Source organism: Bufo gargarizans, chromosome 7 (assembly GCF_014858855.1).
Source record: "Bufo gargarizans isolate SCDJY-AF-19 chromosome 7, ASM1485885v1, whole genome shotgun sequence".
Lineage (NCBI taxonomy): Eukaryota > Metazoa > Chordata > Amphibia > Anura > Bufonidae > Bufo > Bufo gargarizans.
The window spans coordinates 114,150,716-114,164,410 of record NC_058086.1 but is presented as its reverse complement, the minus strand read 5'-3'; the positions used below and the strand labels follow the sequence as shown (position 1 = coordinate 114,164,410).

Below are 13,695 nucleotides of genomic sequence, written 5' to 3'. Positions count from 1 at the left end.
ATGACCCCTTTATACCGGGCCCTGCTCTCTTGTTAAACCCTAAAGCGAATGGTGCAATTTTTACATGGCTGACACTGACACAATTCCGGTCGCTATGTTGCAAAGCGCGGTGGGAGGAGGGGCTGTTGCACTCGCGGCAGGGCCCGATGCAGTCACTGTACTCCATTACACCGGGCCCCACTCACAGCAGTTTTCATATGTAAAGTCTATTTAATGCTCAAGCAGTGGCTTTATAAGACGCACCGCGTCTTATAAAGCAAAATATACGGTAATCTACAACTTATTAAAGAGAAGCAAAAAGGCTGTAGTGAGCCAACATACCAGGCAGTCGCTACTAGAAGTACAGAGATAACGTGGGAGTACAGCTGACTGGCTGGCTGTACCCAGGGTCAGATCTAATATTGATGGCCTATATTAATAAAACTTCCATTGATTTTTAACATCCTAGATAAACTTTAACATGTACTAGTCAATCTCAAGCAAGTACCATCGTGCAATTTAGAGTGCCTGTACATGTCCACAAGGGAGGAACACATAAGTAATTGCTTCTCATCCATGTGATTGTGCAGATGAAAAATATATAATAATGCACAACCACAGTGCGAACAGAAGCCAAGCTGCAGTTCTTGGCCACGAAGCACAAACCACTACATGTACGGGCACACTTCGTGGCCCTGCACAGTCACATATGCATTAACCACTACAGCGGCAATGCGCCCTCACCAGTAAGTTGAGCAAGCTTCTGCTTGGCTCCAAGGAGAGTTTTCTTGGTTTTCTCTTCCTTTTCATTCATGAGCTGACGCATTTGCTCTTCTTGTGCAGTCTTGTCTTGAATGTCTCTGTGGACTTTGGATAATTCTGTCTGAAGTTGTATAATCTGTTCCTGTAGGGCTTTCACTTCATTTTCCTTTTCATCAATAGTCTACAAAAGTACAATCACTTGTATATATTTTGTACATTGCTTCAACAGGTTAACAAAATAAAAAGGCATCATTTGACGCAAATATGTCAGGTACTTCATCTCTGACCTCTCCAAGTACAGGGCCGGAGATCATTGCCCAGATGGGCAGACAGCTTCCATCTACCCAGCAGTCTCCAACCCCTTAAAACAAAATAAGTTACCTTCTGCATAGTCTCCAACTGGCTTTCGAGAGCAGACAGTTTGACTTCAGCTTGTGCGCGTGAATCCCTCAATTCTTGCAACTCTTTTTGAGCCGCTCGTTCTTCCGACTGATTTGCCTGGGCTGTTGAAGTTTCAGCGACCAACTGTTAAAGAATCAAGAACTTGTAATAGACTTCATACCTCCAAATATGCATAGAACCTGGTTTTAATTTTCACCCAAGCATGAGTATTTGGGACTGGATAAATTAAAGGGGTTATGCAAGGATTAATGTAAATAATGAAAAATCTGAGTAAATGATAACCTTTTTAAGCTGGCAGTTTAGAGGGCGTGTCCTTTCTACTACAGCTCTCTCCCTGAAATAGTCACAGTCTCTCACAAGAGAAAGGTCTCTTTGTGCACCCGGTTGCCGTATTGTGAATCCGCAATACACGGGTGCTGTTCCGTGGCATTCCGCATCACGGATGCGGACCCATCACTTCAATGGGTCCACAAATCCAGAGCTGCAAAATGGTGCGGAACAGAAGCACGGAATGGAACCCTACGGAAGCACTACGGAGTGCTTCTGTGGGGTTTCGTCCCATACTTCCATTCCGCAAAAAAAAACAGAACATCTATCTTTTTGCGGAACAGCGGGATCGCGGACCCATTCAAATGCAAGGAGAAGTCTATTGTCGAGAAGGAATCTTTCCTTCTCGACAGTTGGCTACTTGTTAAGTGGAGGTGAAGTGCAGCATTTACATGCATCAATTACCTCCTCCACAGTATGAGGATGAGAGATTGCTGCTCATTCATCGGGTAATCTGCAGTACCTTTAGATGGGCAGATTAGCAGGAACGAGCATCTGTAGAAACATTTTTACCGATAATCGGTCTGAACACAGGCCTGTGCAAATCCACGTTTAGGCCTCTTTCACACGGGCGAGTAGTCCGCGCAGGTGCAATGCATGATGTGAACGCATTGCACCTGCACTGAATGCGGACCCATTCATTTCAATGGGGCTGGCACATGAGCTGTGATTTTCATGCGTCACTTGTGCGTTGCCTGAAAAAATTGCAGCATGCTCTATATTGTGCATTTTTTTCACACAAAGCAGGCCCCATAGAAATGAATGGGGCTGTGTGCAAAGCGGTGCGATTTTTACACATGGTTGCTAAGGAGATGATCAGAATGGGGACGCAATCTTTATTATTTTCCCTTATAACATGGTTATAAGGGAAAATAATAGCATTCTGAATACAGACTGCTAAGTAAATAAGGGATAGAGGGGTTAGAAAATAAAATTTAACTCTCCCCATCCACTTGGTCGCATAGCGGATCTCCTCCTCTTTCTTCAGGACCTGGGTAAAAGGACCTTTGATTAAGTCACTGTGCCCATCACATGGTCCATCACCATGGTGATGGACCATGTGATAAGCGCAGTGACGTCAAAGGTCCTTTTACCCAGGTCCTGAAGAAAGAGGAGATCCGCTACGCGACCAAGTGGATGGGGTGAGTTAAATTTGTTTATCATCTTTAACCTCTCAATGGACATTTTACTAAGCATTCTGCATTAAGAGTGCTATTTCCCCTTATAACCATGCTATAAAGAGAAAATAATAAAATCTACAGAACACCTAACCCAAACTTCTGTGAAGTCCGGGTTCGTGTCTGGGTACCAAACATGCCGATTTTTCTCACGCGCGTGCAAAATGCACTAAAAACACTTTGCACTGGCACATTTTCCCATGACGCACCCGCATTCTATCCGGCCCTCACACGCGATGCCCGTGTGAAAGAGGCCTTAGTCTTTAATATTATGAAGTGCATCTTACCTTATCATGCTGAGCCTTTAACTCTTCATACTGTGTTTTGTATCTCCTTCCTATTTTCTTCACCTGGGTGATTGTTTTTATCTTCTCTTGTATATCTGTTACTTTAGCATTAAGCTCCTTCTGTAGATTTTCCTTTTCAGTCTTCAGTTTTACAGTCTCTTCTTTTGCATTCTGACACTGACTCTGACATGTATTTAGAGATGCATTTAACCTGCCATAGAGAAGCAAGAAACTTTGCAAATTAAATTCACACAGGAAAGCCAGACTAAAGTTAATGGGAAAGGTTTACCAAGGCTGGCATTACCTACGCCAGTTTTGACAGGAGTAAAAAGTGGCAAATTAAGAGACCGCTTCTTAATAAATCTGACATGCACCAGAAATTGAAATCTAATCCAGCTATGAGCTTCTAGTGTAGATTATAGAAAACATGGCAGGACACACCCCATTTTCTCAATAATTTTAAATGGTGGCAAGAAGCTCAGAAAGTCGCAAGTTTTGGCACAAATATGACAAGTGTCAATCTAATTTTTTTTGATTAATCTGTCTATTAAAAGTTTAACATGCAAAGATACACAAAAAGTACAAAACATAAACCCCATATCCCCACCCCACACACACACTGCCTGACATCTCAGCTACTCCAAGGCAGATTAGAAACCTCTAAATGGCAGCACCTGTGTGCGCAACAGAGTCGCAGTAGCGAGCCCTGGATGCACAATCCAAGCCTTCCATGGTTTCTCAAATTTCCTAATGCCTCTCGTCACAATGCTTTCCATTCAATATAAACCATATTTGCCACGTTTATTCATTGTTATCCCTGGAGCTAGAGAAGATGATTGTAGCCAATACTTAGCTATGAGTTTCCTAGTTAAATACAGCACCAACTTTATTACATCTGTGGCAGGAATATCCATTACACAAACCAGGAGCCCAACCCTGGGGACTTTTGGTAGTGCAACATCATAGACATCCGGAAGGGTGTAAACTGCAGACCACAGACTTGAGAGCCAGACATGACCACAACATATGAGCCGTATCCACTTCAAGATGGGTACATCTAGAACTAGCATCTGTCCGAACACCCATTTTATATAGCAATAGAGGTGTCCTATACACCCTATGTAGTAAAATGTATTTTGACCTACGCGGTACCACTGATAAAGAGTGACAGTGTAGGCCCGAACATTTTACCACTGGGTGTCGGATAGAGGACCAATATCTGCTTCCCACTTATCCTTCAGACCTGTAAAGGGTCTCAAACACACTTTGGCAAGAGATCCCTATAAGTAAAAGGAGATCAGTGTTTTAGATGCAAGGGCCAGAACTATCCTATCAAAGACCCCAGTAGCAGAGACAGGTAAATGTGTTGTGCGCCCCCGAGAATGAATGGCATGCCATGCCACAGTTGAAGATACTGATAGAACACTGAGTGTTCTAGTCCAAATTCATTCTGTAAAGTCTGAAAGGTTTTAAGGATGTAATTCTCATATTTGGCGAATATATTTTACACCTTTTCTTTCCCAGGCCTCAAAACCTTCCAGCATGAACAATTCACCTGAATAAACGATTATGCCAAACTGGAGAGTACCGTGTACAGCCCTGAACACCCAGTAGATCCTTACATTTTCACTATACTGTATGTAGGAGCGAGAAAGTGGGCAAGGATGGTGCAAACTCTGAGACCCCACCAAAATCGTCATACTAAAGTGGTGCTGTTAGATCCACTGGCATGAGTCCCGGTTTGCTGCCAGGCCCCATCTCTGTAAAGATTGTAATTGTGAAGCTAATATACCCAGGGATGGGGCAGTCCCACCCCTCCTTTTTCCAGTTACAATTTACCAAGTTTAATTCTAGGGGTTCCCTTAAGTTAAAGAAGGTCCCTGAATATACTATCTATGCGCTTAAAAGATATAAAGGAAACCATAAAAGGAGGATTATGTAGAATATAGAGTATTTGCAGCATCCAAATAAATTAAAATCAGGTTGGCACGACCCATTACAGATAGTGGTAGCTTGATCCACGCTTCCATTTTAGCTTTCAATCTATCGAATAGTGGCAAGAGATTAAAATAAATAGTCAATAGGGGTAAGCCAAATACCTAAATATTTGAATCTATCAACTTGAGGGATAAATCATATTGGTAGGAAGTGCTATATTAGCATCTTCAGAATGTAGCATCAGTGCTGATCAACCCAGTTTGTTAAGCCCCGAGTACCCTCCAAATTCCTATATAATATTCATATTAGGGAGTGAGCAAGGAAGATTATCCACAAACAGAAGATCGTCAGCGTACAATGTTACTCTCTCCTCATAAATCCTGTTATTCCAGCCGAAGACCGGAGAATGGCAGCCAAGGGCTCAATCGCCAGGGCAAAAAGCAATGGCGAGAGGGGACAACCCTGGCGTGTTCCTCTTCCCAGCAGTCAATCTGAATTGTTCATGCTATTGTCAAGCATAAGCTTTGGTAAATATAACTCGTGTCAGCACTTTCTAACCCCCAGTTCTCTGCATCCTGATGGGACGTTCACAAGCAGAACTTCCTGATGGGTTTTCTAACCAAACCCACTATGTTGGATTATGCTATCAAACAAGAACTTACAGAAATATCCAATTACCTTGCAATCTCAGTCTTCAGCTTTCCAGTCTCTTCAGTTAGTTGCTGAATTCGTTTAACATTAACCTCTCGTTCAGAAAGCAACTTTTTATTTTCTTCTACATCTGTATCTTTTTGTTGGTTCAGCAAGTGCTTAAAATGATAAAGCAAGCACAATTAGTGATGGTCTGTGATAAATTATATAGTGCTGCAGGAAAATAATCAGTATAACTTCCATTTTAATAATTGAAATCACTTTTCATGCTTAGGCGTCCATGTGATTAGACAGTTTAAGTGTGAGAGTGTGCATACAGCGATAGCTGACATAGAGAAGCACTCCCACAAACAATAAATAACGAGATTTTTGTATAACTTACCAGTAAAATCTCTTTCTCGCTCTTCCTTGGGGGACACAGAAGACCTTGGGTATAGCTCAACTCACTAGGTGAAAACTGTTAAGCCCCTCCTCCACAGCTATACCCTCAGCCTGGAGGGAGAGACTGCCAGTTGCGTGTCCAAGTAGTGAGAAAAGGCAAAGTCCAACAAGTGGAATCAATAAGCCAACTACCCAACGGGTAAAACACACTCTGAAACCGTGTAGAGAAAAACAATGAATGGGTGGGTGCTGTGTCCCCCAAGGAAGAGCGAGAAAGATTTTACTGGCAAGTTATACAAAAATCTCGTTTTCTCGCCCATTTTCTTTGGGGGACACAGAAGACCGTGGGACGTTCAAGAGCAGTCCAAGAGGGGAGGGACCACAGCACCAAGGCAAAGCACCCGAAGGCATCAAGGAATCGCCGCCTGCAGACCCAGGCGACCTAAGGCAGCATCCGCCAAGCCAGAGTATGCACCCTGTAGAACCCTGAATAGCGTGCAAGGAAGACCAGTGGCCGTCTGCACAAACGCATGGCCGAAGTCCAATGCCTCCGGCCCAGGAGGCACCGACTGCTCTGGTGAAATGAATGGTGACACCAAAGGCAGAACCCTGCCCTTGGTGCGGCAACCTCAGCAATAGCCACTCTGATAAGCGGAGGAAAGCCACCCTGGAGGCAGTCAATCCTTTGCATGGACCTCCTGGAAACACAAGAGACCGAACGTCGACAAGAGTCGGAGGTCTCCAAGTAAAAACTGCAAGGCCCAAACAACGTCCAAATCGGTAAAGTGTCCATTCCCAGGGGTGGGAAGGGGAGGACGAATGCCTTGTCGAAATGAAAGGCAAACACCACCTTCAGAAGGAAGGAAGAGACTGGATGGAGAACAGCCCTGTCCTGGAGAAAGACCGAAGGCTCGGAACAAGGGCCACCATTCAGGCACCCATCAGACACTATGGCTACGGAAACACAACCGTACAGGACAGAATGAGTAGAGAGAACTTCTGTAACTGCTCCAAGGGAAAGATTGGAGCGCCGAGAGCTCAGTATGTAGTTCCCAGGGCGGTACCAGAGGAACCAAAGAGCCACTCCGTGGGAGAAGGTCTTGACAGGCCCAGAGGGTCGGGAAACGCTGGAAGAGGTAGGACAGCGCCGTCACTTGAAGTAACAGAGTCCCAGTCCCAGGTCCAGGCCGGACTGGAGAAAGACAGAACCATGGGGAGAGAAAGGCAGAGTGGGGGAATGCCCAGCTTCCCACAGAACCCCAGGTAAAAACCCTAAGTCCTACAACAGATCCTGGACGAAACACGGCCAGGACCGAACACTAGCGAGCCCGCTGGAGTCACCTGGGCAAGGGTGAAAAACCAAAGTGATCAGGGGCAGACCAGTAACACAGGCAGAAGGGTCGGCAAAACTAGTCCCGTCGGCCCCCGAGCAACGTTGTCCCGTATGCACCCGGAGAGGGGGAGCAGGAGAACAGACAAACAAACCGAAGGGTCCGCCCAGAATTCGCCAGGACAAGACAGGCTAAAGTCCATGCTGATGTAGCCACCACAGGAAGACGTTCTACAGTCCTGGTGTGGGAGATTTAAGGACAATCTTGACCGAAGGGTAGACCTCCCAAGTTACCGAGAAGGTAAGTCTACAGCAGGACCATTGCCTAGAATGGAAAATGCAATCTGCACCCACAGGAGGGTAGAACACGGTAGACCTGGTAAATAGGCACACAGCTAGCACAGCCAGTGTGAACAAGGGATACAGTACGAGGCCAAATGGAACCATCCACATGAACAACCATGCTCTCCCCAGAGGGGAGGGCATTGAAGGAACAGCCTCTGAAGCCTGGCCGGGTCAGAAGCCACATCGGAGTGATCTGTACCGAGCGGGAGCCAAACAGAGCCGGCGAGAAAAGACAGTCGAAACAGAGGCCAGCATAACACCCTCCAACCGAAAGGAGGAGTGGACAACAGGGAAGCCATAGTACAGCTCAAAGGCAGAACCTTGAGACGCCTGGTTCACCGCCTCGCAGAAGGCGAATACTTTGAAGAACCCAAGGTGGAGGTCCCCCGGACCTGGGTAAGCGAGCACCCAAGGGAAGTTGGGTGACCTTCCCGAGAAGAGCGGCCTGAACCTGGTAGCAGATCAGACTGAAGCGCAGAGGGTGCCAACAGGCAGGACTCATACCACAATGCATCCGAAGAGGAGGAAATAGTAGTAGGCGAGCAAGGGAACCGCAGTCCCGCCAGAGCCAATGTAGAATTCGAGGGGCGCTGCAGACGGCACTCTTGACCATGTGATCACTAGCGCAGGGAAGCAATGCCGCGGGAGGATGAATGGGTACGCATCTAGGAACCACGAACACTCCCCGGGCGGAAGGGCCAATGAAATGAATGAGTATCACCCAGCTCGGTGCAGAAGAGAGCAAGTAGAGCCCGTCCGGGTCAGGTGGACAGAATGATCTCTTTAGAGAAGAGTGCAAGGCTTGCGGCAAGCATCGTATCTCAAGAGAAACAAGTATGTCGCAGGAGGAAGGGAGGCATACACACGAGCAGCCCCGCAAGCAGTGAGAAGGCCAACCCACCTACAGGAGGAGAAGGCATACACAGCCCAAACGCACAAGAACGTCCGTTCACTGCAAAAAAGTCACTCAGCGAAGAGGGCCAGCCACAGTATCTACGGAAGTGCAAAGTGCAACCTGAAAGGGAGTCATGCACAAGACCAGTATGGCATGCAATGGAACGCAAGCAATCTGCCCCGAAAGGGGGGGGGGGGGGGGGGGGGAGAATGTACCTGGCAAACTGCAGTCGGCAAGAGTGCAAAGGTCCACCCCAAAAGGGGGTGATGCCCAAGCCTGTACCTACTTCAGAGAAGTAGGACATACCATATTTCGCCCAGAAAGGGGGCCATGCACATGGCAACACAGTATCCAGCAGGAACGCAGGAGGTCCACCTAGTGAAAGGGGGACATGCACAGGGTTATCCTAGCATTGAGTGAGTGTGCAATAATTCCCCCAACACCGAATTTCGTGAGTGTGCAACTATTCCGCAGAGAAGGGGGACATGTACAAGTCCAGTACAGCACACACAAGGACAGCCGTGAATCTCGTGACCATGCAAAATTCCGCGCATGGCATGAGGGGTGGTCATGCACAAGGCCAGCACCGTATCCAATGGGAGTTCAAGCGTTCCACCCATGTTAGAGGGCCATGCTCATGGCCAGCAACGTATCCGGTGAGTGCAATATGCCGCCCAGAAAAAGGGGTGGGGGGGTTGGGGGTGTGCGTCATGCACATGGCTAGCAACGTACTGATGAGAGAAACACAACCAGTGAGAATGTGTGTATGTCGCCTGAGGAAAGGAGGCATGCCCATGGTAGTCAGCGAATCCAGAGAGAGTGCGTACACCGCCCACGGAAGAGGGGTCATGCATATGGCCAGCAACGGATCCAGTGAGAGTGCAAGCACCCCACCATGTATGGGGTTCATGCACATGGACAGCAACGTACCGGCGAGAGAACAACCACAGACAGAGGGAGTGTATGTATGCCGCCTGAGGGAAGGAGGCATGCCCAAGGCCGGCAGCGAATCCAATGAGAGTGCCGAATGCTGCCTACGGAAGGGAGTCATGCCTATGACCGGCAGCGAGTCTAGTGAAAATGCAGTGTCCCGCCTATGGAAGGGAGTCGTGCACATGGCCAGCACCGTATCCGGCGAGTGCAGTATCCCGCCTAGGAGGGGGGGGGGGGGGGGGGGGGGTCATGCACATGTCAGGCACCATAACTGGAGAGGGTGACGAATGCTGCCTACAGAAAGAGCCGCACGCACTTGGCCAGCGCCGTATCCCGGGAGAGGGCAAGAAACCGCCTAGAAGGGGAAAATGCACCTGGCAGCGACGCAGCCAGGGAGCGCGACACCATTCCGCCTATGGAAGGGGGGCATGCAGACAGGCAGCACTAACCACACTGCATCTGAGATGAGGCTGCAGCGTCCTGCGCAGCCCACAAGAAGTCTGATAGTTATCTATTTATTGTAACACAGCGCCTCTGAGGCAGAAAGGGGAGCCACCATACAGGGGCACAGATTCTCTGAGAGGCAGGAAAAAAGGGGGGCCAGTCATACAGGCCCATTGGGAGCCGGCCTGCACCCAAAGGGGTTAACAAGGGTTCGGCCGGTTAAGCGACCCTGTTCCCCTTGCTGAGAAGAAAAAAAAAGAAAAAAAAAAAAAAAAAAAAAAAAAGACTTGACGAAGGTCTGCCTCCTACAACAATAAGCTAAAAAGCGATATGCTCTCTCCAGGCTGGAGGGGGTATAGCCGGCAGGAAGGGCTAACACTTTTTAGCTTAGCGTCGCCTCCTAGTGGCAGCAGCAGCTATACCTATAGTCCTGTGTCCCCCTATGATATGAGCGAGAAATGATTACCACCACCAAAATGATCGTCAAATTCCACTAGTCTAAAATAAATAAATTTATATATTTTTTTTTTTCCAAGGAAAAAAAAAAAAATCAATGCAGCACTCTTCTTGTAAAAACAAAAAACAAACACTGTCTTTATTCACACATGTGACAAAAGTAGGCAACGTTTCAATCCACTTCCGGGATCCTTCTCAAGCCAAGAAGGATCCCGGAAGGGGATTGAAACGTTGCCTATTTGTGTCACATGTGTGAATAAAGACACTGCGTTTTTTGTTTTTACAAGAGTGCTGCGTTGATTTTTTCCTTTAATATACAAGCCTATGGTCAAAGGCGAGACGCTTGCACCTGATAACGGCTAAAGTGAGTGCTGCCGGATTTCATATAATTAGTTATCTCTATCTCTCTCTCTCTCTCTCTCTCTCTCGATATCTCTCTCTATCTCTATAATCATCTCCTCTAGAAGATATCTCTTCTATCTCTCTCGATATCATTATCTATCTCTCTCGATATCTCTCCTCTCTCTCTCTCGTATCTCTCTACTCTCGATATCTACTCTCTCTATACTCTCTCTCTCATCTCTCGATACCTCTCTCTCTCCATTATCTCTTCTCATCTCTCTCTCCTCTCGTCTCTATCTCTCTCGATATCTCTCTTCTCTCTAGATATTCCTCGATACTCTCGTCTCTCTCTCTATCTCTCTATCTCTCGATAATCTCTCCTCTCTATATCTCTCTCTCCTCTCGATATCTCTCTCTCTCTATCTCTATATCTCTCTCTCCTCTCGAATCTCTCTATCTTCTCAGAATCTCTCTCTCTCTCAGATATCTCTCTATCTCTCTCGATATCTCATCTCTCTCTACGATCTCTCTCTCTATCGATATCTCTCTCTCTCTCTCGATGATTCTCTCTCTCCATCTCTCTATATCTCTTCGTCTATCTCTCAATCTCTCTCTCTCTCTCCATCGATATCTCTCTCTCTCTCGATATCTTCTCTCTCGATATCTCTCTCTCTCTTAGATCTCTCGTCTCTCTCTCGCTCTACTCACTCACTCGATATCTCTCTCTCGTATCCTCTCTCTCTCTCTATCACCTATCTCTCTCCCTATCTCTCTCTATCTCTCTCTCGACTATCTCTCTCGCTCTATCATCTCCTCTCTCTCTCTCTATCTCTCTCTTCTCTCTCTCTCTATCTCTCTCTCTTCTCTCTCTCTATCTCTCTCTCTATCTCTCTCTCTATTCTCTCTCTATCTCTCTCTCTACTACTCTCCTCTCTATCTCTCTATCTCTCTCTCTATCTCTCTCTCTATCTCTCTCTCTATCTCTCTCTCACACAGGAATAAAGTCACCTATTTTCAGGAATTGGATGGTTGATTGAGCCTAATAAGACTACATGTAATAAAGCATCTTATCAGGTCAAACAGCAACAGTTAATCAAAATATTACTGCATTAAATTTTATTTTTTAAGCAGCGTACCTGTGTTCGGGCCCTCCAGCGTTTTACATCTTCCTCAAGCAATTTCTTTTCTGCCTGTAGCATACCACTTTTCTCGCTCAACTCAGAGTTGGATTCTTGCAGTGGTAATATATTTGCCTCAAGTTTCCTGATCTAAAATAAACAGACTCCTGTCTTAGAACAGAACAATACTTTAACCCTTATAAGGCCTAAATTACAAAACCGGACAGATGAAAAATAAAACATACCATAATCATATTATGCCTCTATATATAGTTCCTATGCAAAAAGACACATTGTGAAAATCCACCCAGAACTTTACTTATGGACACCTCTGTGCATTTTTCTTTACTCAAACTAGAGTACTCACTGTTACCAACTCTGAAATCCTTGAGATCACTGGGGGACTGCCAGATAGGTGCTAATGAGCTTTCATAGGAACACTTGTTAGCAATTATCTGGCGGTGTAAAAGTGGCACGGATCACGCGATTAACAAAGCGAAATGCTTGTTAATCGCATAATAGATCATTCATGCGGACACAAAAGTAATCATTTCCTGGTAACATTGTGTGGTATAAGCACGCACTGCTGCCTGCAAACAAAATATACAAATACACACTTTCATTTTTGCAGACTTTACTTAGGCCCCGAGGCTGATGTAAAAGATATACATGCCAAATTTCAAGAAGATTGGATAATATTTAGAGGTTGCACACTTTGATCAGTTTTGTAAAAGTAGGCAAAAAATAAGATTTTTCAGTTACTTTTATTGGGAAAACTAGAAATCACAAACTTATTAAAAACTAGACACTAAGATTAATAGGTGGTATGATAGGCAAAACATGTGTTATATTAATCAACTTTGAACGATGCAATCCCTTCTTTTGTTAGCTTGGTGACGACTTTTCTGTGATGCTTGACTACCCTCAACAAGAATCGTTTTTGTTGTTCGTCCCTGACTATCGGAGCGATTCCTCTTTCTGCGGTATCATTGACCACCTTAAGAGCGTTCACATGGCTTCTTAGAGAATCACTGCAGTATTCTGTCACGTTGTGGATCCCAAACAATTCAAAAAAAGTCTTTGTTTTATTAGTAACAAAATGGCTCAGGACTTTTCCTTCAAAAACTAGGTTTTTACCCTCTAATCGTTTCATTTCCTTTTTCTTTGCAAGTTTGGTTTCAAAATTTTTAGTCATATTTTCCTTAACAGCCTGAGTAATACGTTCATCCCAAAAAAATCCAATCCTACGTTTGACAGATACCAAAGGTGTCTCTTAGCAACTGTGAGAGCACTTTTTTTTACGTCTGCATCTGGGTAAGTGCTCAGAAGATGTAGCATATCCATATTCTTTGGAGCCCATCGACTTACAATCGCCTCGTGCAAAAAGGAAACATATAAGGCTGACAAAATGTTGAGGAATATTCTACTGTTTAGTGAAGAGGACAATTTTAAGTGCATATATTGCCTTTGCCATCCACCTTGCTTGATGCAGAGTCTCTGGGATCCTGAAACTGAAGTCGTTTTGAGACCAAACAGGTACAGGATTGAGAGTAGTAATAAAAGTGATCAATATGTGCAACCCCTAAATATTATCCAATCTTCATGAAATTTGGCATATAAATCTTTTACATCACTGAGACTCAGGGCCTAAGCAAATGAAAAAAAAATTATATATATATACACATATATATATACACACACACACACACACACACAGGTTCACACTTTCTTTTTCACCAACGGATGTGCTGCGGTGTCTTCATTCATAATATACAGGTCCTTCTAAAAAAAATTTGCATATTGTGATAAAGTTCATTATTTTCTGTAATGTACTGATAAACATTAGACTTTCACATATTTTAGATTCATTACACACCAACTGAAGTAGTTCAAGCCTTTTATTGTTTTAATATTGATGATTTTGGCA

The 13,695-nt window shown here is 45.2% G+C and overlaps 1 protein-coding gene across 1 annotated transcript in view; it reads right to left on the bottom strand.

Moving 5' to 3' along the window:
• TPR (translocated promoter region, nuclear basket protein) overlaps positions 1 to 13,695 on the bottom strand; it is a 190,365-nt gene that overhangs the window by 37,310 nt on the left and 139,360 nt on the right. The window contains 5 exon segments of the mRNA XM_044300517.1: positions 724 to 922; positions 1,123 to 1,266; positions 2,936 to 3,146; positions 5,552 to 5,682; positions 11,787 to 11,918. Coding sequence (XP_044156452.1) covers positions 724 to 922; positions 1,123 to 1,266; positions 2,936 to 3,146; positions 5,552 to 5,682; positions 11,787 to 11,918 — 817 coding nt within the window.